General features: G+C 55.8%; 1 protein-coding gene and 1 pseudogene across 1 annotated transcript; both read left to right on the top strand.

The window, feature by feature from the left end:
- The first annotated feature begins 1,755 nt into the window (after positions 1-1,755).
- LOC148595561 (adenylate cyclase type 10-like) lies at positions 1,756-9,797 on the top strand (annotated as a pseudogene).
- An 893-nt stretch (positions 9,798-10,690) lies between these two features.
- LOC148595562 (adenylate cyclase type 10-like) lies at positions 10,691-21,607 on the top strand. The gene is made up of 21 exons (XM_088520394.1): positions 10,691-10,767; positions 11,223-11,355; positions 11,724-11,783; positions 12,354-12,440; positions 12,840-13,120; positions 13,301-13,437; positions 13,990-14,115; positions 14,369-14,623; positions 15,061-15,399; positions 15,919-15,970; positions 16,341-16,557; positions 16,910-17,017; positions 17,278-17,456; positions 17,905-18,061; positions 18,545-18,749; positions 18,827-18,923; positions 19,117-19,232; positions 19,883-20,000; positions 20,239-20,434; positions 20,765-20,953; positions 21,458-21,607. The coding sequence occupies exons 1-21, from the start codon at positions 10,700-10,702 to the stop codon at positions 21,605-21,607; spliced, it is 3,270 nt and encodes a 1,089-aa protein (XP_088376520.1). The 5' UTR covers positions 10,691-10,699.
- The last annotated feature ends 576 nt before the right edge of the window (positions 21,608-22,183 follow it).

Genomic DNA, 22,183 nt, shown 5'->3' on the forward strand with positions numbered 1-22,183 from the left:
TATCAGGACAGACTGGAATGTGAGGAAGTGGGGACTGGCCTGAGGAGAAGAGCCTGGGTGTTAGGAGCGAGGCCATATGAGCCAGTGGTGCGTGTGCACATGAATAAGGTGTAAGGGACTGTTTTGGATTGTGTTTGTCTCGACATTGTTGCCGTACCATTTAGGACTTCTTGACCTTCCTATTGCTGTTAGCAATATGGAAATGTAGAATGCAAGAGAAGATGACAAACAGCTCATCCCAGAGACCATCTCCAGGCACATGAAGGAAAAGAGGGTGTTCAGGAGTAGTCAGTGTGGATTCCCCAAAGGGAAGTTGTGACTGGCTGGCTGGATGAGAGGAGAGCAGTGGATGTTGTCTACTTTGACTTCAGCAAGGCTTTCAACATCGTCTCGCACAACATCCATGTGGGCAAGCTCAGTTAAGTGTGGGTTAGACGAGTGCACAGTGAGGTGGATGGAGAACTGGCTGGACGGCAGCGCTCAGAGGGTTGTGATAAACGGTGCCTAGTCTAGTTAGAGGCCTGTGGCCAGTGGTGTCCCCGAGGGGTCAGTACTGGGCCCAGTACTGTACAATATATTCATCAATGCTGTGCAATTTCTTCACCAATGACTTGGAGGTGTGGACAGAGTGGCCCCTCAGCAAGTTTGCAGGTGATACCAAACTGGATGGAGTGGTTGACACTCCAGGAAGCTGTACTGTCCTTCAGAAGGACCTAGACACGTTGAAGAGTTGCTCAAAGAGGAAGCTCATGAGGGTCAACAAGGACAAGTGCACGCTCCAGCACCTAGGGAGGAATAAACCCAGGCAGCAGTGCAGGTTAGGGGCTGAGCTGCTGGAAAGCAGCTCTGTGGAGAGGGATTGGGAGCTCTGGTGGGCAACAAATAAACCGTGAGAGGGGGCTGTGGCCAAGAATGCCAATGGGATTGAGGCCTACATTAGAGCGACCAAGAAGATCAAGGGACTCGAGCATCTATCTTATGAGGAAAGACTAAGTGAGGCTGGCCTGTTTAGCCTGCTTAGGAGAAGAGAAGACTGAGATCTTCTCAACATGTACAGACACCTGAAAGGAAGATGTAGAGAGGATGGGGCCAAACTCTTGTTGGTGGTGACTAGCACCAGAACAAGGGGTAATGGGTACAAACTGAAACACAGAAAGTTTCATCTCTATGTGAGGAAGAACTTATACTACCATGAGGGTGACAGAGCCCTGGAACACGCTGCCCAGAGAGGTTGTGGATTCCCCTTCTCTGGAGATATTCAAAACCTGCCTGGTTTTGACCCTGTGCCACGTGCTCTATGGTGTCCCTGCTAGAGCAGGGGGTGTTGGACTAGGTGATCTCTAGTGGCCCTTTCCGACCTCAACCATTCCGTGATTCTGGGATTCTGGGAAGGAGCCTTGCTCCTTGTGCTCTTGGCCCTGTGGCCAGTGCGGAGCTGAGCGTGTGCTGTGCCCTGTGCTCCCTTCTCAAGGGGACGCCTGGAGTGCCCCCTCTTAGGACACTGACTAGGCCAGTGTTTGTGCTTGGGAATGCAGGAAGCAGCTGCTTCAGGCACAGGCGGACATCAGTGAGCGTGCGAGCCTCCCTCCAGCTCCGTAAGGGAGATGGCGGCATTGCGCTGGGCGCAGAGGAGTAAGGAGGGAGTTGGGCAGCTCCGCGGCACGAGCTGGCAAAGCGCTGGCTTGCACAGGTGATCTCTGTTAGCCGGACCTATAGCGCGGTGTCAGCTTATGGGTAACTGCTGATACGTGGCCGATGTCGCTGTGAGCCGCTTGTGACCCTGCGTTGGTGGCAGAGGGCTGGCTGTGCCTCACAAGGGCCCGGGCTCAGTGTGCGAGTCTGCACAGCGCTGTCTGGTTGTCCTTCCTGCTGGGCACGGTCGTCTTCTTCTGAGGTACCACAGGTACCACAGGGCGCTGACGATGGCTTGTGCTTGGAAGCGACGCTCAAAGCGCTGCTCGCTGCTGGGGGAAGTAGTTGCTTTCGTCCCCGACCTTGGGGGCTGAGGACTTGAAGCACGAGATCTGCCTTGCTCAGAGCTTCCATGGAGTCCTGCTCTTTGCGGATGTCTCAGGTGGGTGCAAGTGTTATGAGGGGCAGGCATTGAGGAGAAGTCAGCGGCCTGTGCCACTGGGATTTAGCAGACCTTTCGAAGCACTGTCGTCCCACGGATCGTAGCAAATGGCTCAAAGGTGATCTCTTTGCTGCTGAGGTCTTCCCTTTGGGAGAAGTACCACTTGGATATTGCCTGGCCATAGGCATGAGGTGAGGTGGCTGTGGAACATGCTAGAGAGCCCCAGCCAAGGGCTGGCGCTTGCTTATGATGTCTAGGGGTGAGAAGGGGCAAGCCGTGTGCTCATGAGCACAGGTGGAATGAGGCAGCTGTGCCTGCTGCCAGAGGCCCCTGCCTGTTCTCCTGGCTTGTGTCTCTCTCTTGAGTACGTGCAAGTGATGTAGGAAGTGCCATGTCCTTGGTCCATGGAGACATTTGCTGATTTCTCTGTGCCACTGTGTCCTTGTTTCGGGCTTCACTGCTCTGACAGAGAAGTTCAGTCAGAGCACCAGCCTCGACCGGGGTGCGGAAGAGGTGACGCAGACCCTCAACCACTATATGGGTGACATCTTGGAAGGTAAGTGCTGCTCTGCAGGCGTGTGTGGGATTGGGCCATGAGGAGATGATGGTGCTGGGCAGCTGCTGCTGCCTCCTTGAGCAGGCTGGGCCTTTCTGTGGCCCTGAGGGCCAGCGAGGGCAGCTGGGCAATGCTTCTCCTGCTTTCTTTTGTGTGCAGAGATGCTGGCTTTTGGAGGGGACATCCTGAAGTCTGCTGGTAAAAGAGACTCAGCACATTGTGCTGCAGCTGCAGAGGAGCGCTGGGGGAAAGGAGGCCGGAGGCGCGGGGTGGCAGGGCCCGCAGGGGTGCCTCTCATGGCCCTGTCGTGCTCAGGGGGAGCTCTGTGCGGGCCCCAGGCCGGAACTGCAGTGGGACGGCAACGATGGCAGCAGCTGTCAGGGCACCCTGGGAGCGTGGGGGTCGGGGCAGCCCGTGGGAGAGGAGGGCTGGGGAGAGTCCTTGCGTCTGTGCTGCATGGCACCGTCTAGGAGGGAGGCCCATGTTCATCCAGCCACCCGGGGCACCCTCTTCCTCTGCCCATGTGGCTGCTGCTGCAGCTGGCCAGGACGCGGGGAGGGTGTCCCCATGCCCAGGGTGCTGCAGTTTGGAAGCAGGTCTTCACCCAAACACTGTTTCCTCCGCGTGCCTGCTGGCTCCTGCTGTCGCAGCAGCAGCAGGGTGCAGCTGCGGGAGGACTGTGTCTGATGGGAGCCTTCCCTGTGCCCTTGCTTTCCCTAGGGGATGCTGTGCTAGTGCTGTGGCGAGTAAATGAAGCCCAGCTGAGCGACACCATCAGCCTGGTGCTGCGGTGTAGCCAGCAGATCCAGCAGATGTACACGGTGCAGAAGACAGATGTGGGCCTGAAGCTGCACCTCAAGATAGGTATGAGGAGTGGTGGGCTGGCTGCAGCGGGCGCAGAGGCGTGTGTGGGGCTGAACAGAGACGCAGGGCGCTTTGCAGCGTTGGGGAGAGGTGCTGATCCCTCCCTGCTCGGGCGGCTGCAGGTCTTTGCTGTGTGTTGTAGGTAATTAGGGTCTGGCGGCCGGAAGATATCGCGCTGTACGGAAAGATAGGGCCCCTAATAGCCAATAGTGTTTAGTTTATGATGTAAGCAGAAGGATGTGACGTTGTAAACCTTAGCTATATAACACCTTGTTACCCATCAATAAACGCCATTTGCCATCCACCACATTCGTGTCAGCTAGCTGATGGCCCGAGCGGCCTGGAGGTGGTCACCGTGCCGTTCCTGAACCAGGTCGCCACGCCTTTGAGAAGCAACAAGTGGTGCCAAAACCCGGGGATCATCGCCTGGACGGGTAAACGGCGGCCGGAGTGGCTGGACCAACCCGGCGGGGAGGATGCTCCCGGAGCAACAAGGAGGATGGAAGCCCTTGTGAATATTGTATCGCATAAGCATTGGGGTATTGATTGTAAGGCAAAAGATTTTACTCTCGCTGTTGCGAGGCTTTTACAAATTAAGGTTATAGACCAGCCGGTGGATATTCTCCACCCTGAAGTGTGGGACAAATGTACTAAGGTGTTAGCCGAGGAGACGATGTCCTCAGGTTGTGGGAAACACCTTAAGTCTTGGGGAAAAGTTGTACAGGCTTTGCAGAAAGCTATAAAAGAGCAGGAGACCTGCGTGGCGGTGAGGAACTGTTTGTTGGCCACCCTGAAAATGGGAGTCGGGGCAGCCACACAGACTTTGCACCCCCCAGACGATGGCGATTCTGCTGGGCCTAAAGATCTGTGAGAGGGCGATACGTCCCCTGCATCCCCAAACCCCGTCCCGCTTACAGAGGAGCAGAAACAACCGAAATCTGTTTGGGACGAGGTAGCCGAGGAAGCTAGGAACATTGAAAGAAAGTCAGAGCTTGGGGACGTCTGGGCCAGGCCACCACCCTATGCGCCCCAAAATGGCGCCGAGCTGCAAGGGGAAGGACGGGACGAGGATGCCCCCGGCGGGAACAGGGAGGAAGCACTAGAACTAACAAGCGCATGCAAACAGGAGGGGGCGGAGAACGAGGAGGAGGAAGGTGGTGGGGGTGACCGGACAGGGGAGGGAAGCACAAGTGAGGGGCTGAGAACCGATCAGAGCGGCCATCTGAAAAAATGTAGACGGCGGGGCGAGCCAAGAGGGGGGGAACAGCCCGCCCGCAAGGAAAGTGGGCGGGGCCGGAGCCTAACGAAAAAGGGCCAGAGCCTGGAAGTGACAAGTCAGTCGAGCTCTGCCTCTAGATCAGACACCAGCTGGGATGAGTGTCTTGCGGACTGGACCATCGGACGCCCCCGTAACCTGTACGCCCCGGTGACAAGCGTCCCACCCGAGCCTGTGAGTTCCACGCTGACCGAATCCAGAAGACAACAAAAGAGCCACCGCAAGAGGGGGCCGCGATGCCTTTGCGTTATCTTAATTTTGAAGCTTGTCACTATAGAAGAAGTAGAGTCACACCAGCCCTTTAAATGGGTACTTGAACGGATCGAACAATCTCGAGTAATTAGTACAAAAATAACTACAGGGTCACCAGTTTTCAGTGCTTCGCCTTGCCAACTAGCACCCATTGAACCCTGTCCAGAGTCGATTGGAAATTATTGTTGTCCGGCATCCAACCCGTGAAAAGCCTACTGTAATCGCCCCGGGCAATACTATTGTGCATATTGGGGCTGTGAAACTATTGCCACAGCATGGAAACTGCAAACAGACAAATTCTTAAATATTACAGCAGGACCTAGCGGTTGTAAATTCTCCCAATTGAACTACTGCGGGACATTTAAGTACCGCGGACCATTTGAGGAAGAAACTTGCAAATATCTAAATCTCACCATGAAATCACCGGAGGATAATGGCTGTGTGATAGGACAAACCTGGGGTGTAAGATATTATGAACCAGGAAAAGATAGGGGTGGACTTTTCCGCATTAGAAAAGAAATAGCTCCGTCTGATAGGGAGCCCGTAGGGCCCAATACAGTATTAACTGGCGAAATACAGATCAAAAGACTAAAAACCAATTTAGCTCTAGACAAAACCAGGGACATACAGACTAAAAGATCAAAAACCAACTTGACTTTAAAATCCCCAGGATAATCTACCATCCAAAAAATTATGTGTATGAGTTCAAAAAAATTCGGCCAGAATATTACCTAACGAAAAGGGAACCAATTACAGCCTTAACGATAGCCGCTCTACTAACTTTAGGAGGAGCGGGAGCCAGAACAGGGATAGCTGCGTTAATAAAAGGGAATCGAGATTTTACAAACCTGCAAACGGCTATTGATGAAGACCTGACTAAAATAGAACAATCGATTAACGCTTTAGAAGAATCACTCCGATCCCTCTCAGAGGTGGTACTACAGAATCGAAGGGGTCTGGATTTGCTTTTTCTTAAAGAGGGAGGGTTGTGTGCTGCTTTGAAAGAGGAATGCTGTGTTTACGCGGACCATATGGGAATAGTAAGAGACACTATGACAAAATTGAGAGAAAACCTAGAAAAACGGCGAAGAGAAAAGAGAACCGCAACGCAGCTGGTACGAAAATTGGTTCATCGGTTCGCCATGGTTAACCACCCTGATATCTACCTTGATAGGGCTGATCACAATGATCATGATCTTTGGACCCTGTATATTGAATAAGCTCATGTCATTTGTCAAGAGTCGGCTGGAGAAGGTTAACATGTTAGTAGAACACCGACAACTGCTTTAAGAATATATCCACTCAGTATTATCCCCAAGTTATCCCAAGGTACACCCTATTCCTATACCGTGGTATTACCTGTCATCCCCTACCTTCTACGCTTTGTGCCTTATGTTTTTATGTCAAGTTTATGATATATAATTTTAAGATTGTTATAAACTATAAGAATAGAATAAGATAGTAATAAGAATAAGGTAATAATAACAATAAGTAAGAGTAAGATAATAATAAGTGATCACAATAAGATAATAAGATAGTAATAAGAATAAGATAATAATAAGAATAAGTAATTAGAATAAGATAAGTAAGAATAAGATAGTTGTATTTTAGCTAATTTTGTTATGCATAGGGAGGGGGGAAATGTTGTAGGTATTTAGGGTCTGGCGGCCGGAAGATATCGCGCTGTACGGAAAGACAGGGCCCCTAATAGCCAATAGCGTTTAGTTTATGATGTAAGCATTGGTGTTAGCGAGCTGATGGCCCGAGCGGCCTGGGGTTGGTCGCCCTGCCGTTCCTGAACCAGTTCGCCACGCCTTTGAAAGGCAACAGCGGTGGGAGGCCCCTGTGTGTTCTCAGGCAGCCATTTAGGAGCTGCCTGCAGGCAAACCGTGCAGAGGGCGAGCACAAGTGCCAGTGTGCTGAGCCCATGGTGGAGTTTCCAATGGAGCCTGGGAAGAGTCCAACTGTGGGGGGCTGAGGAGGTGCAAAGGCAGTGTGCCTCAACTCTGCCTGTCTCTCCCCAACAGGGATCTCCGCAGGGCACATGTCCTATGTGACTGTGGGAGATGAAAAGGAGCGGTGCTTCCTGATCCTTGGCCAGGCTGTGGATGACGTTTGGCAGGCCCAACATGCTGCCAATGCGAGTGACGTTATTCTGTCAGCCCACTGCTGGGAGCTCTGTGACCAGAGCAGGATCAGGACAAGGAGACTTGATGGATGTGCAGTGAAGGTGGGTGGGATGGCCTCTAGAGCAATTTGGAGGCCCTAGATGTGGGCCTGAGTTTGGAAGGTGTGAGAAGGCTGAGGAGATGAAGGTGGACACAGTTGCAGGTGTTGATGTAGATGGGGAGCTGTAGCTATTGCCCTTCTGTCCCAGGGATAGCACTGGACTCTGCTTACTGGGTTTGAGAATGGGGTCGGGGCACCTGGAAGGCTTTGGCCTTCGTCCTCTGTGGGTCATGGAGATGTTTTGGAGCCCTTTTTGTTCTCTGTGCCTTTAGGTTACAGGCATGGACCAGGTGTCTGAGGGTGAATATGAAGACATCTTGCCTCAAGTGAAACGAGGCCGGCTGAACTCCTCTGTGCCTCAACTGGCAGGTAAGGGCCAACTCTGTGCTCTTCTGGGGCCACCCAGAAAGATAGGGGTGGGCTTCTCCAGGGGCCAGTGAGGAATGCCCTGTGCCCTCTCTCGCTTGCACTTAGTGCTTACGCCTGTGAGCTTCATCCAGGGGCTGGCTGCTCCCTCCTCCTAGAAGGGGGCTGCTCTGGCTGAGCACCTGCGAGAGGAACAGAGATGCCAGTGGAGAAGAATTGTTTTCCCTGCGTTCCTGTGCCAGCCCCTGCTTCCCAGCACCCTCCTAGGCAGGCCCATGGCACCAGTGACCACGTGGCTCTTCCTCCCTTAGGCATCCTGAGGCCTGCTGTAACCCTGCCCCCTTATAATGTTCTGGGGAAGCAGCTGCACAAGTACATCCCAGCAACTGTTGTGCGGAAGGTAAGCCTGAGCTGCTGGGAGATGCATTTTGGGAGGGGAGGAGGGCTTGTGCACTGCACAGAGGGAGTTCTCGAGAAAGCAGGCAAAGAAAAGGCTGGCTTAGAGAGAGCCTGGGGCTATTGGGCACTGAGTGGCCCATGCCAGGAGCCTGCCCGCCCGGTGCTCCTGCAGAGAGAGGTGGGTGGTGGGAGGTGGATTTCCCTCTGCGTTTTCCAGTGCTACTGCTCTGGACATGCCTGTGGGCTAAGAGTGAGCCTCCCCTGGAGTCCTAAGAGCATCACTGAGGGTGGCCTGTTGTGTCCATACCTGTAGCAAGGTGGTGTGTTCCTGGCAGTCATTTCTCTGCTTAATGATTCATTGCAGGATTTTGTTGCATGTGCTGATGCTGGCTTTGCCCAGAGGGGAGGATTTATTCCTTGCTCTGATAGCACCTGCTCCTGCCCAGCTGTGTGCTCTCCTCTAGTCACTGCTGCAGGCAGCAGGGGCTCAGGCAGAGGCGGCTGCTGAAACTCTCCTGCTCTTGTCCTCCAGATCAATGATGGACAGACGCTGGACTGCTTATCTGAGCTGCGTCCGGTCAGCTGCCTCTTTGTCAAGCTGCACTTTGCAAGGGACGTCAGCTTAGAGCACATGTCCAAGGGGATCCAGGACAGCAGCGTCATTATATCGGATATCATCTGTCCTTACAAGGGCAAGATCAACAAAATCTGCCTGTTTGACAAAGTGAGTGTGGGGGAGCCGTGCACCCCACAAAAGTGTGGGCAGCGAAGCAAAGGGAAGTGGCTCTGTGTCTTGAGCAGTGGGCAAAAGCAAAGCAGCTCTGCCTTGGTGCTGGGATCAGCAGGCTTTTGCTTGAGGCTGCTCTGAAGCTCTACTGGGCTCCACGGAGCCTGGAATCACTTGGAAAGAGCCGATTGCTGTCGCCCTTGTCTCAAGGTGCGCTGCCTCCATCCTTGGCAGGGCTGCACGCTGCTGTGTGTGTTTGGACTCCCTGGAGACAAGGTGCCCAGCAAGAGCATCCACGCCTTGGAAAGTGCTCTCCGAATCTCCAAGGCGTGCGTCTCGAGGTTCACGAAGATCGAGTGAGTGGGCAGGCGTGAAGGGAGGCGGGCAGGCGTGAAGGGAGGTGGGCAGGCAGGGCTGTGCCCGGACCCTGCTGAATCCCTGTCCCTCTCTGTGTGTGCCAGGGTGGTGCCGTTGGGGTCACGAACGGGACGGTGTTCTGTGGAGTCGTCGGCCACCGCGTGAGGCATGAGTATACAGGTAGGACGCGGCCGCTCGAGAAGCGCGCGCCTGGGGGCTCTGTGCAGGCAGAGCCGTGCGCCAAAGGAAGCGGCGGAGCGGCAGGGAGCAGCCTGTGGCCCGTGTCTGCTGGGCCAGGCCTAGGGCTGGGCCTGTGGTCTAGCGGGGATGGCAGAGCAGAGCGGGGGCACTGTGGTGGGGGGAATGGGGCCTTGCTGCCCTTTGGGCTGTGCTCCCAGGGGTCGGGGGCTTGCCTGTGCTGCAGGCCAGGCAGCCCTTGGCCCTGGAGGCTGCAGGGGGTTGGGCTCCTAAGCACGTCGATTTGCGCTCTCTCTCTGTGGCAGTCATCGGCCAGAAGGTGAACTTGGCAGCCCGGCTGATGGAGTGCTATCCTGGGGTAGTGTCATGCGACACAGCGACCTACGCTGCCTCTCAGCTGCCCCATAGCTGCTTCAAGGAGCTGCCCGAGGTGAAGATGAAGGGCGTTGTTGATCCTGGCCCCATCCATCAATATCTGGGCATCTCGGAGGAGCTGTGAGTGTCCTTGTTGAGCAGGCTGCTTGGGGGCACGTGGAGCCATGGGTCAACTCTTGGTCAGCACAGAGCAGCTGTGCAGAAAGAGAGCAAGCTGGGCCCTGCCTGGGCCTCCGTCCCTGGGGTTGAGAACATGGAAAGCCAGGGCAAGGCTCTGCTTTTGGCCTGCCTAGCCATGGGTCTCCTGCTCTTAGGAGACTAGGAGTGATGCCGTAGGGATGGAGAAGGCTGGTGGGTGTCTGTAGGCACACAGGGCCTTGCAGCCCCTCTCCAGGTAGCAGGTGCTTTCCGCCTGTTGTGCTTGCTGCATTTGAATGTTATCCTGGCTTGAACAGATAGTTTTTTTTTCTTGTTCATCTTCACCTTTGCAGCATCTGCTGTAAGGCCCTGCTTCTCCAAGTTGCTCCTTGTGAGCAAAGTCCAGGGAAGCAGTTGGCAGGAACAACTGCTGGAGTGTGGGCAGCACACGAGGCCACTGCAAAGAAGAGTGGGCACCCAAGGGCACACCCACAGCTCCATGCGTGACACTACACCCTCCAGCTTCTGCCTACTGAATTGACTTTATTTTTTCTCTTTCTCCTGCTAGCATGTTTGGCATGGAGCTCAAAAAGGAGAGGCCCAAGAATTCCCCCTTGCTCGGTAGGTAGAGAACACCTTGGTCTCCTGAACGCCCATCTCCTGCCCTTGAGACCAGCTAGTCCCACAGAGGAAACGGGGAGGCAGGGAGGGAGGGCAGGTGCCATGATGGCAAGAGGGAAGGGTGCCAATGGTTCTTTGCTTTTGAGCTTGCTGCAACTGCCTGCTCTCTTGCTTGCCTTTGCAGGCCGGGAGGAGATTGCCCTCTTTCGAAGCTATGTGCAAGGCTACGTGGCTAGGAAGGAAAGCTGCATCCTGGCACTTGAGGGCATGAAAGGCTCTGGAAAGAGCCATTTACTCGCTGAGCTTGCCAATTTAAGTCGGGCTGCTGGGCACAGGTGAGTGCTGTTGAGCAGTGTGGGTGCATTGCCTCCCCTGCCTTCCTACTGATACTCAGAGGATCCTCAAGGTCCCCTGCCAGTGTGCCTGGCCCTTGGGCTCTAGCAGCCCTCATAAGGCAACGTCTCCATGCGCCTGGGAGCAGAGCAGCCGCGTGCTCCCCTCCTAGGTCTAGAGGCCTTCTGCAGCCCCTGCTGTTGAGCTTTGGGCCAGGCACAAAGCGAAGTAGAGCCTGAGCCCATGGCATTTCCTGCAGCTGCAGATTGAAGGGAAGAAGCCCAAGTGGCCTGCCTGACAAATGCTGCAAGCACTGAGGGGCTGGCCTGGGGCTGTATGTCCAGAGTGCCCTTGTTCTCAGCCCCACATTGTGCCTCTCCCTAAGAGTGTTGCTTTAGAGGTCTGGGACTCTTGGGGGCCTGTCTGAATCTCGGTGCCTTTTGCTTTTGCACGGCAGGGTAGTGGCTGTGGAGCTGACGGAGCTCAGCCTGAAGCAGGACTACTCCGTCGTACGAGTGACGCTGGCCATGGCAATGGGTCTGCAGGCCTGCAAATCCTGCAGCGCCAGGCAACTCGTACTGCAGGAGAATGTGGAAGAGTGGCTGGCTGATCAGGGACATCTTGGGATACACAACCCGTGCCTTGTCAAGTAATGTACAGGGGGGTGGCAATGACCTGTGCTTGACCAAGGTGAAATAAGGAAGCTGCTGTTTCTAAGCAAGCAACTTGCTGAAACTTGCCCGTACCGGTTAAGGAAGGAGGCTTGTGATTGGGCCATGCAAATGCAGCCTAGCAATCTGCTAAGCAACAGCCAACAGCCAATCCTGTGAGCTTGGGAAAGCCCCTGGATACCTGTAGGGTATAAATGTTCACATACCTGGGTTAATAAACGGAGCAAGATGGAAAACTCACACTGAGTCTGTATCTTGTAATCCAGGTCGATCTCCTTCAGGAGAAGCTCAAAGGAGTCCTGGAAGAGAGCAGCTACTGCCTCCTCAATGCCCCTTTCCTGCTGAAGGTGAGAGCGAGAGCCCTCTCTGGCCAGGGCCAAGGTCTGCTTGTGAGACGTCCCACGGCAGTGGTAATTTGGCTGCTCTCCTAGGCAGTGGCCTTAGCTTCTGGTGGAAGAGCCAGGGGATAGCACACAGCTGGTGTAGTCCCAGCGTGCAGCTCCCTGTTTGGAGTGAGTTCAAGTGCCAGGCTGCTGCTGGCAGTTCAGCGGCCTGGAAAGGCCATTGCAGAGAGGCTCTGAGATGGGGCTTATGAGCTACTGCTGAGCTCGCCACTGCCTGAGTGCTCTACCCCATCCCAGAATACCCACTGTGAGGAAACAAGCTCTTCTCCTCTTGCCACCCTCTGCCTTCCTCCCTCACCTCCAACACACTGGCTAGAAGCCCTCTGCCAGAGAGCCTCAGCAGGAGCTCTTCTGTAGGCTCAAGCTGACGTCCACACTGTCTCCTCCCCATTGTGTGGAGGAGAGCTAAGAGGCTGAGGGCAGCACCGTTTTGTTCGGTTGGGCTTGCGTGCTGGGTTGTCTTGCTGAAATGCCCTGAAAGGCTGTTTCTCTGTTCCTGTGCTTTTTGGCCAGTTCCCCGTCTCAGAGAAGGTTTCACAGATGAGCGGCGCTCAAAGGGCAGTAGAAGAGGAGCTGGCTTTTAAGAAAGTACTGCAGAAGGTGAGCAATTCTCTCCCTCATGGACCAGAGAAGGAAAGCAAGCCAACAGGTTGAGGGTTCTGCAGCAGAGTGCTGGGAGGTGGCAGGAGGATGATGTACTGGAGTCATTGCCCATCAGAGGCTAAACGTCCCGTGCCAACCCCCGGGTAACTTTCCTCCTGTCAAGACAGAGGACTCGTAGTCAGGAGGAGGAATGGAGTCTTTCTGCATCCCCTTGTCCGAGAGACCTTCAAGTCCTAGAGAAAGAAAGAGTTGGGGAGATACTGAACTGCTAAGTAGCTAGGGAGAGGAAAGAGGCTGCAGAGCGTTCTCTGTCTGGAGAGGGGCTGGCCGAAGTCCCTCCCAGTGACGATGTGTGAGAATTGCTCAGAATCCACCCTGGAAACCTGTTTGTTTCAGACTTTTGAAGACAACATCCTCTTTCTCGTTGACAACGCACACCACATCGACTCTTCCTCCTGGGCTGTTACGTCACAAGTGCTCAGAGACGTCCCAAGCTTTATGGTCATGGGCTTTGCTCCTGGTCCCTGCAGAGGACAGAGGCTCTGCAAAGCTGCAGCAGACGTCATGAAGTTGCAGCAAACAACCAATATTCATCTGGAGGAGCTGAACCCTGCAGCAGTCGTGCAGAAAGCCTGCCAGTACCTCGGAGTGGTCAGTGTGCCCCATGACCTAGAGACGTAAGTGGCAGGCAGGGCCGCTGAGCTCTGTTTTTGCTGTGGCTTTCAGCAAGCGCTGTGTCTTCAGGACAGCTCACGTGCCAAAGACAGGGGGAGTCGCAGCTGGTGAAGAGGCTGCTCTGAGGAGGGTCCTGCCTTCCTTTGCCTGTGTCACTCCCAGCTGCATCTGCTCCTTTCCAGGTTCCTGATGCAGAGAAGCAGTGGGATGCCCTACTACTGTGAGGAACTGCTGCGCTACCTCCACGAGCACAACATGCTCTTGCTCCGTCCCCTACGGAAGGATGATGGAACGGAGGCCAAGTGGGAGACCCTCTTCAGTAAGCACCTTTGTGTCTGACTGCCTAGTTGGTGTGGTCCATCTTCCACTGCCCCTTCTTGTCGTGTTCCCCTGTGAGTTTGGCACGGCCAGATGGGGCAGGAGTCCAGAGCCTGGTCTCCATCAGGTGTGGGTTCCTGTGTGCCTTGCTGCTGCAATAGGCCAAGCACATGCTGGGGACTGGGGTGGCTTTGCGAGGGTCAACAGCAATGCCAATGTGGCAGAAAATGTCAAATGGCGAGAAGAGGTGCTCCCTGGCACTAAGCTAAGCCCTGCTTTGGTCAGGAACGAGCATGAGCTGAGGTGGTTCATACCTGGAGCAGTGCTGCGAGTCCCGTGGCTGCAGTTTCCCTTGTCTGCAGCCCTGCAGCCAAACATGGCAGGATTCATCCTGCTGCTGCCAGGCCTCGGCTGCTCTAAGCCCTGCTGGGGGTGAATGCGAAAGAGAGGAGGATGGAGGGAGGGAAGATCCGTAATCCTCGCAAGCTCAAGCTGCGGGACGAAGGGTCTCCCTCGTGATAACCGCTTTATCCTGCTCTCTTGCTCCACTCAGCTTCTGTGATGGAGGCTCCTCGTGTCGGCCCATCCAGAAGGTCCAGCATGCGCCAGGACTGCAGGGTGTGCACCATCAAAGCTGATGTGAACCTGCAGCACACCGTGCTTCCACCCACCCTGAAAGGTGAGGGGCTGAGCCCTGCTGTACCTGCAGCATTCGCTCGGGGGTTTCTCCTTTCCCCGGTCCCTGCTCCCTGTGATTGCAGGGGAGCTGCGCCGTGTTCAAGATGTGTGCCTTGCATTGCCCTTGCCCGGTGGGTTTGGTCCCAAGGAAGCAAGGCTAAATGCCAGTGCTTCCTGCATTGAAGAGAATGCAGCCTCGCTGGGCTCAGCCTGGGGAGAGGGCAGGAGACAGATGCCTGTCCTGTTTTTGTCAGGGATTGCAGTGACTGAGCTGGACAGCATGAATTTCTCAGAACGGATGGTTCTGAAGTGTGCAGCTGTCATTGGGCCGATGTTCACCACGGAGCTGCTGTTCCACATCCTTCCCAAGTGGACCAGGGCCAAGATGAATCAGATCCTGACCATGTTGGTGAAAAGCAACATCTTGAGGTGGCAGAATTCCAAAACGGTGGCAGAAGACAGCAGTGTTTCCCTCAAGTGGTCTGCCACAACTCAGGAGGAACAGAAAGGTAAGTGGTGATAAGAGGAGCCCAGGAGCACCATGGGCTTCTGCTGCTCCTGGCACTGCTCCTGCTGGGGCTCCGCAGGGCACGGCGCACTGCCCCTCTGGCCGTGTGTAATGGCCAGGGCAGCCTCACTGTTGGGGTTGGGTTGGGATGGGGAGCATAGCAGGGAGGGACTGCTCTTCAGAGATTGCAAAGCAGGAGCTGTCTGAGGCTTCCTTGTGCTGATGGTTGCAGTGCAGCTGACTGCTGTCTGTTGGGACGCAGAGCAGAGCAGCAGCCTGTTGCATGGGCCATGCTAGTCTCAGCGAGGCAAGGGGACCCTTTTGCTCGAGTGCGGCGGGGCACTGAGTGCAGGAGCGCTGCTTTCCTGCCAAGGATCCCCGCCGAGGGCTCCCCGTCCTTCATGCGCTGGCTGTGACGGCCCTGAGCCGTGGCCCCAGCTCTGGCTGTTGCAGCACCCCGTTGCCTTTCAGAGGAGCAGCAGAGCGAGGAGCTGCAGGCCGACGTCCTGGCCTTCCGCGCGCCGCTGCTGCGGGAGGCCGCCTACGAGCTGTGGCCCAAGGCGCAGAGGGCGGCCATGCACCGCAAGTGCGCAGCCTTCCTGGAGGAGCAGGCGCACAAGTGCCAGTGCTGCGGCGGAGGGGACTTTGTGGCCTTCCACCGCTTGGCCGTCAGCAGCACCCAGGAGGGAGAGAGCTGGGACAACGATGCTGGCAAAGGCTGCTCTGCCAGCTGGACAAACGTGGAGACCGTGGGGGATGAGCTCCCTGCCACTACGGGTATGCTGCCTGCGTGCTCTGCAGCCTGGGCCTTCCCACGGTGCTTGCACTATTCCTGGGGGTGCTCCTCTGTCTCCAGCCGTGTCTGCAGAAGCAGTTCCCCGAAACACAGGGGTGCTTTCAGTGCAGTGCAGATGCTTTCCCAAGAGGAGCTGAGTCCTCCCCTGAGTACAGCTGCACAGCTTGAGGCATGCTGTGCACAGAGCAGAGAGCATCTGTCCCCTTGGACACCGTCGTGCCTTTCCCTGGAATCACCAGAGAGCAGCCCCTCTCCCGGCAGTGACAAGAGCCTTGGGGTGCACCCCGCAGCCCAGCAGGTCAAGGTGCATTTCCTGGTGGGCGTGCTACCCTTGCCCAAAACATAACACACCTGCAGAGAAGGGAGATCTTGGGGAAAAGTGGCCAGGAAAAGAGGTGCCGTCCATGCCGTGGCTCTCCTTTCTTGCTGACAGATTATGCAAGATGCAACTTGTGCCCCTTGAGAACTGAGGGAATATTTAACTCATGCTTTGTTTGCAGATCCTGCAGGATCCCAGCAGAATAAAATGAGCTTCTGGGATGAGACCTTACGGTGAGGAGAGCAGCATTTGATTATTAGTGGAAGTCAGTGGCCTCAGGGTCTCCAGCAGGGCATTGGAGTTCCCAGCTTTGCCTACTGGCTGTGACCCCAGCCGAGGAAAGGGCCAGCCTGCTGGGTGGGAGCTGGGATGTGATGGCTTGAGGAAGCCGGGGGATCACAGTGAGGACCGTCCCATTGTGGTGCAGCAGCCCTGGCATCCTAGGGTTTTCTGGCTGTAAGAGAGCCCTGCTGCAAGCTGGGCATTGCAGTGCTAGAATGCGAGTGCCAGGTGCGCTAGGACGTGCTCTTCCTCGAGGCAGGCAGAGCAGGGCAGGTGATGTTAGCGTGTCTCCTCTTTCTCTGTGATCTTGTCTCCAAACAGAGCCACGGAACAGTTTATGGCCAGGACAGAGCCGACGGTGCCCAACAAGACCAAAGAGATGCCCGGTGCCACCTGCTCCTGTGAATGCAAGGCCACTGTGGACTTGGTGCTCGTGCCCTTGGCTCACCACCACCTAGAAATGGGCAACGATGCCAGGGCAATTTATTACCTGCTGGAGAGTGCTGCTGCCTACTTGCACGTCTCCAACAACTACCTGGTGAGCTGGCCTGCTTGCCAGAGCCCCGTGCACATGGAGTCCTCCCAGTTGCCTTGCCCTGGGCAAGCCCATTTCCCCCTTGAGAAAGGACAGGCCTCTGTGGCACCTGGGCATGAATGACTGTGCTCAGACCCAGGCTCTTCCTCCTGCTTGCCTCTCCTGTGGCAAGAGGAGCACGACCTTGGCACGAGGTGCACCTGCAAGGAGTGCTGTGCTGTGTGTGAGGGTGGGCATTGCTGGGGCAGAGGTGACCCGTCCTCAGAGAGATGCGGGAGGCAAGCAGGTGGCAGTGGTGGGGCTTCGTGCAGGATCTGCACCGACGCTCACCTGCTCTCCGTGTGCTTGTCCAAAGGCCTTCACCAGCCTGAAGAAAGCCGAGGCCCTGAGGAGCTCCTTGAGTAAGGAAGGCAAGGGGCTGGCCAGCTTTGAAGAAGCCGCCTTCCTCAGCCTGAAAGGGGAGGTAAAGTGACAGGGAGGACCTGAGGGCTCTGCTGGCGGGAGGACTTGCACGGCCTCCTGGGGGCCCTGGGGCGGTTGTGGGGACATTCCTGGCATTTGGAGGCACGGGCGGCTGCTCTGCACAGTGTCTTCTGTGAGCCCTTCGCCCTCCAGCCAAAGGCAGTCAAGGCCCTTGGCCCTGAATCAGCCACAGCCTTGAAAGTTGGTGTGTCCTCAGTGGGAGCCCCTTGGGACTGTCCTTACAGCCCTTCTCCCATGCAGGTCTGCTACAATATGGGGTGCATGGACTTGGCAGAGAAGACCATCAGAAAGGCACTGAGCCTGCTGAAGAGGAAATTCCCAGTCACCTCGGCGGGTGTCTTCTTCAAGTCTCTGCTGGAGAAGTCGCCCCATGGCTCTTATAGGAAGAGCAGAGACTCCTCCACCCCTCAAGAAACAGGGTAAGACCCTGACGGGAAAGGGAAGGCAAGAACGAGCCATTTCCGTGCTGGCCTGAGGCCCTTGACCCACACCTGCCTCAGCTTCACTGCAGAGCGTAGCTCTTAGCACGGGAAAGGTGCGGAAGGCCCTGGAGGCTGATGGATGGTGGGGTGGCCTGTGCTGGGTGTTCGGGATGGTGTGGGTGAGAGCAGGGAGCTGTTAGCCGGGGTAGAGGCTGCAAAGGCAGCAGCCAGTGACCAGGCTGCCATGCAGCAGCCCTTTTGCTCCCTGCACCGTGGTGCCAGTATGTCCTTGTGAGCAGTCATCTTTCCCCGGTGCTGCTTATTGCCCCCCTCCCACAAGCCCTGCCTGCCTGAGCAGCCTCCTGTGCTCCCCGGCTGCCCCTGGCCCCCTCACTCAGCCCCCTGTAGCTCGTGGCTGGGCCCAGCAGCTTCTCTTGTGCGGCAGGAGGGAGAGACTCCCCTGGCTGTTCCGGCAGAGCCGCTGCCTTGCCCTCCTGCGGCAGCTCTTCAGCCAGCGGAACACGTCCAGCGGGCAGAGGCTCTCGCGCCTGGCAGCGCGCATGAAGCTCCGCGCGGACGTGGAGTCTGCGCACGCGAGTCACGTGAGTGCCTGCTCTCTGCAGCAGTAGCAGACGTGTTTCTGACAGAGCTCCTTTGCCCTGCTGGCAAGAAGAGGCCAAATGCCCCGGGGATGGCCACATGGTTGAGGTTTTTTTTTGCAAGCCTCTAGGAGGCATGGGTGTTGTTGGTTTGGGTTGCTCCTCCCATGGGACTGGTTTCCTAATTGTAACCAGTTTCTGTACTGTGGGATTTCCTTGTGACCATTTATATAAACCTAGTGTTTAGAAGCACCCTGTGGCCCTTGTCATGACATGGGCATAATCAGAAGAGCATAAGAAGAGTTGGTCGTCTGAGACCAACGTGAGACCAACGTTGAGACCGTCTGAGACCAACGGGTGAGAGGCTAGTGAGTAAAAGAGAAGAGGGAAAGCACCCATTGGGTTCATGGCCTGTGTCCCCTAGGCCAGAGAATCCCCTTGGGGAGATTTAGTGTTTTGCACACTCACCTCTTTGGACCATTTCAGATCCTGCGGTCCTACATGGAGCACGCGCAGCACTGCCAGGAGCTGGGCAGCCTGGATGAGTGGCTGCAGTACGGGTGGGCGGCCGTGCGGCTCAGCGCTGACGTGGAGCCTTTTGAAGGAGGGGTGCTCAGTGCTGCAGAAAGGGCCCAGGCTCTGTCCCATCTGAACCTCAGCCTGGGAAATCTGCCCCTCTCTGTCACCGTCGGTAGGTAGTGCCTGCACTCCCTATGAGAAGAGCTCTCTGCAGAGAGAGCCTGTGTGAGTCTGCTTCTGTCTTGCCAGGCTATCGCGCCATGAGCCTGAGCATGGAGCTGGAGAAGCCCGACCTGGACTCCAAGGTCCTCAACCCGCTCTTCACTGCGCTCTTTCTGCAGATGAGGTAATCCTGCTGCTGCACACCCTGCCCTTGCGCGGTGTCAGGGGGTCACTGCAAAGGCCAATGGAGTTGGCAGAAAGAGGAAAGGAGGGAAAGAGACGGAAGATGGGAAGGGGAGTGGGAAGCATTTGGAGGTGCTGGCTTGGATGCCACACCAAGGAGGTGCTCCATGGAGTCTCGTTGTGTTCCTCCGCAGGTACCCAGAGTGTGCAGAAGTGCTCTCCAGGCTAGAGAAGCAGGTGTCTGGAGAGCACAGGATCGCTGGGCAGGCCTGCTTCTTCTCCTGCTGCCTCGACCTCCTGCTTTATGCTGGTAAGTGCTCAGTGAGGAGGTCTGCAGAGAGGCAGGAGGCTTGCAGAAATGGCTTTTCTCCTGATACAACACTGAGCCCAGAGTCTCCAAGCAATCCTTTGGCGCCTTCAGCAGTGTGCTTGCCCATTTGGCTCTGTGGGTGTCTCTCTTTCCTTCCCTCTCCCGCCTCCTCTCTCTTTTTCTGCATTGTCTACAGGTGATCTCAGAGTAAGCTCAAAATGCTTGCAATTCCCATCTTTGCTTGGTGTGTTTCGGGAGGTTCGCCCTTCTGAAAATTCTTCTCAGGCTCCCTCTGCTCTGGCTCCTGGGGAAGCGGGCACAGTTGTGCTCGTGTGTGCCTGACCAGGAGGTCTCTTGGAGCCCATGCGCTGCAGTCACTCTCATTTGCTGATCAATGGCAGCAGCTCTCGGTTGGTGCTAGCAAGCTGCTCCTTAAAAGGACACTGATGTGAAGATTGAATAGCCCTGAGGAGCTGGGGGAGAGCTCCAGGCCTTGCATCGCTCCTCTTAGTTTTTGCTTGCCCTCTGAGTGCTTCCCAGTCCTAAAATGGGCCAGCTGTGCTTGAGCTTTCTCCTACTATGAGGGCCTGAGGAGAAGCAAGGCAGCGGAGGGCAGTGCTGCTTCTCTGAGATATGTTTGTATTACACAGGCTGGGAGTACAAGTCATTTGAGGAGTGCTGGAGATTCATAGAGAAGAATAAAGACAACTGCACCCTCAAGTCTCAGAATAGCATCCTGCTGCGGCTGTATTCGTCCCTGGCTCTTTGGTACATTACACACTTGCTCTGAGTGGAGTGGCAAGAGGCCCCCAGCAGTGGGTGATTCTCATGGGGGAGGTGGGTTTTTCATGTCACTCGTCCTGTGTCCAACAAGGCGGCTGTCCCTGGAGATGAAAAGGACTAGTGGGGAGAGGCTTTGCACTGGGAGCAAGATGGCCGGGAGAGAGCCCAGAAGAGAGCCCAATTCCTGCTCGTCTCTACACAATGTGTGCCTGTTTCTCTGTAGGTTTGCGAGGCTTGGGCAGTGGGACAGCTTCCAGCAGCCCTTTGAAAAGGCCAAGTGGCTGCTGAAGAGAGCCGACAGCTCCTTTTTGGCTACCCAAGCCCGCACGCGGATGCTGGAGTGCTACACCCTGGTGCTGAAGAATGACCTGGAGCACAGCTTGTCGAGGGCCCGTGAGAGCAGCCGAGGGGCTCTAAGGGTGAGGGACGAGGAGGAAGGGCATGTGCTGTGAGGGGGTGCAGGGAAAGCTGCCGTGGCCTAACAAGGCCGGGTGGAAGCAGCCGTGATGGGATGGAGCCAGGGCACAGGCAGAGCAGAGTGGCTTAAGAGAAGACCATGGCAAAAGCCTCCTGCTGTAATGCCTGCTCTAAAGGAGGGCTTGTGGCTCCGCAGAGCTTTGTGCACTTTGCCTGCCTTGCCAGCTGTGCACTCCTGGTTGCTTTGTGGCTGCTTTTCTCCTTGGGGAACAGGTGCTGCAGTGGAGCTCCATGCCTTATCCTGACGTTCCTCTCCCTTGTTCTCTCGGTAGCTTGCAGAAGAGGTTCTCTGTCGCTGCTCTGCATGCCCCGTCTTCTACCCCAGAGTCCAACACCTGAGAGCCTACCTTTTCCATGTGCTGGGGAACAAAGCAGAGAGCCTTGCATGCCTCAACCAGGCCCTCCAAGCCTCTAAGGTGCATGGCAACCTTCTGGAGAAGACATGGCTGGAGATGAGCACCGTAAGTTGATGTTCCTTGTCTCTGAGTTGCTTCCTGGGCAGAGGAGCAGCATGCCCTAGGAGAAGGTGGCACCAAGAGCACTGCAGCAGGTGGATGTAGGCCCAGCGCCCAAGAGAGCCTCAAGAGCAGGCTCTGACAGCCCTTGGGGAGCCCCTCAGCAGGAGGGCAGCGGCAGCTGCGCTGTGTCTCACGCAGGCAGGGCTGGAAGGGCACCTGAGGAAGCAGCAGGCACTGCAGCTGCTCCTCTGCAGCATCTCTGCAGCGCTGAGGAGAGGTGAAGCTGAATCTTTGCCTCTCCCTTAAGGCAGCTGTGGGAGCCCAGCAGTCTTCATTTGCTTTCCCTCTCCTTGCCCTCCCTCTTGGGCTTTTGCAGTATGGCAAGAGGGTTGGGGGAAGGAACAAGCTCCCACGAGAGGCTGTGCTTCCTTTTCCAGACAGCAGTTACAGCTCCAGGGCTCTCCTGTTCTTCTCAGCTATCACTTTTTTTTTATTATTTTTCCTTAGGAGTTGTGGTTCAGTGAACGGGGCCCTGTGGAAGATCTGTGGCTGAAGACAGCACCCCATTTTCCACATCTCTTTGAAGCAGAGCCAGAAGAGTGCAGCTGCAGGTACCTGCTGAAGCTGCCCACACTGCAGCGTGAGGATGCGTTCTGAGGAATTAAATAATTAAACCATGCCGTTCTCTCTGTGGTCTGTGGATCCAGGCAGAACACTGAAAGAGGACGCTGAAGGCGTGCAAGGAGTGTCTGGGGCCTGGGTGGTTTATGGAGAAAGCTAGACTGTGGGGAAGCTGTCACTGAATCTTGGAGTCTTTAAGAGATCCAAGAACGGCTGTAAAGCAGTTCAAAGTATTGTCCCCCCCGTCACTGCCTCTGTCCAAATGAGCATTGGGAAAAAGGCACCACAAAGCAGGTGGGCTCTGAGGGCTGCCTGTCTGTGTGGTGTGGATGCTCACACATCAAAGACATCCATACATCATTGCACGGAAGGCCTCCATGGAAGGCTCCAAATAGCCTGCAGCCGTGCGGTTTTGTACTCTAAGCGCGAGGCTACTGTCTGGGACAGTTGACTTCAAGGTGGCACCCTGGAGAGCTGGCTTTTTCAGACTTTCTTTTGGGCAAGAAATCTGTAATAAACTGCTCCCAGGTAGAGGAAGGCTGCTCCAAGAAGAAACCGGGAAACCTTCCAAGTGTGGGCGCAATCCTATGTGTTGTACTCTATGTAAGCTAG

The sequence above is a fragment of the Tinamus guttatus genome, unplaced genomic scaffold (genome assembly GCF_059628265.1).
Source record: "Tinamus guttatus ecotype Peru unplaced genomic scaffold, ASM5962826v1 Tinamus_guttatus_pri_ptg000087l, whole genome shotgun sequence".
NCBI lineage: Eukaryota > Metazoa > Chordata > Aves > Tinamiformes > Tinamidae > Tinamus > Tinamus guttatus.

What these genes read in the sequence shown, in the direction of transcription:
- LOC148595562 (XM_088520394.1), top strand. Translation starts at nt 10,700, where the DNA reads ATGAAAGGCTCTGGAAAGAGCCATTTACTCGCTGAGCTTGCCAATTTA. An exon ending in TGAGCTCCCTGCCACTACGG is followed by an intron (nt 15,400 to 15,918) that starts GTATGCTGCCTG and finishes CTTTGTTTGCAG; the next exon opens with ATCCTGCAGGATCCCAGCAG. An exon ending in GCCCCTCTCTGTCACCGTCG is followed by an intron (nt 18,750 to 18,826) that starts GTAGGTAGTGCC and finishes CTGTCTTGCCAG; the next exon opens with GCTATCGCGCCATGAGCCTG.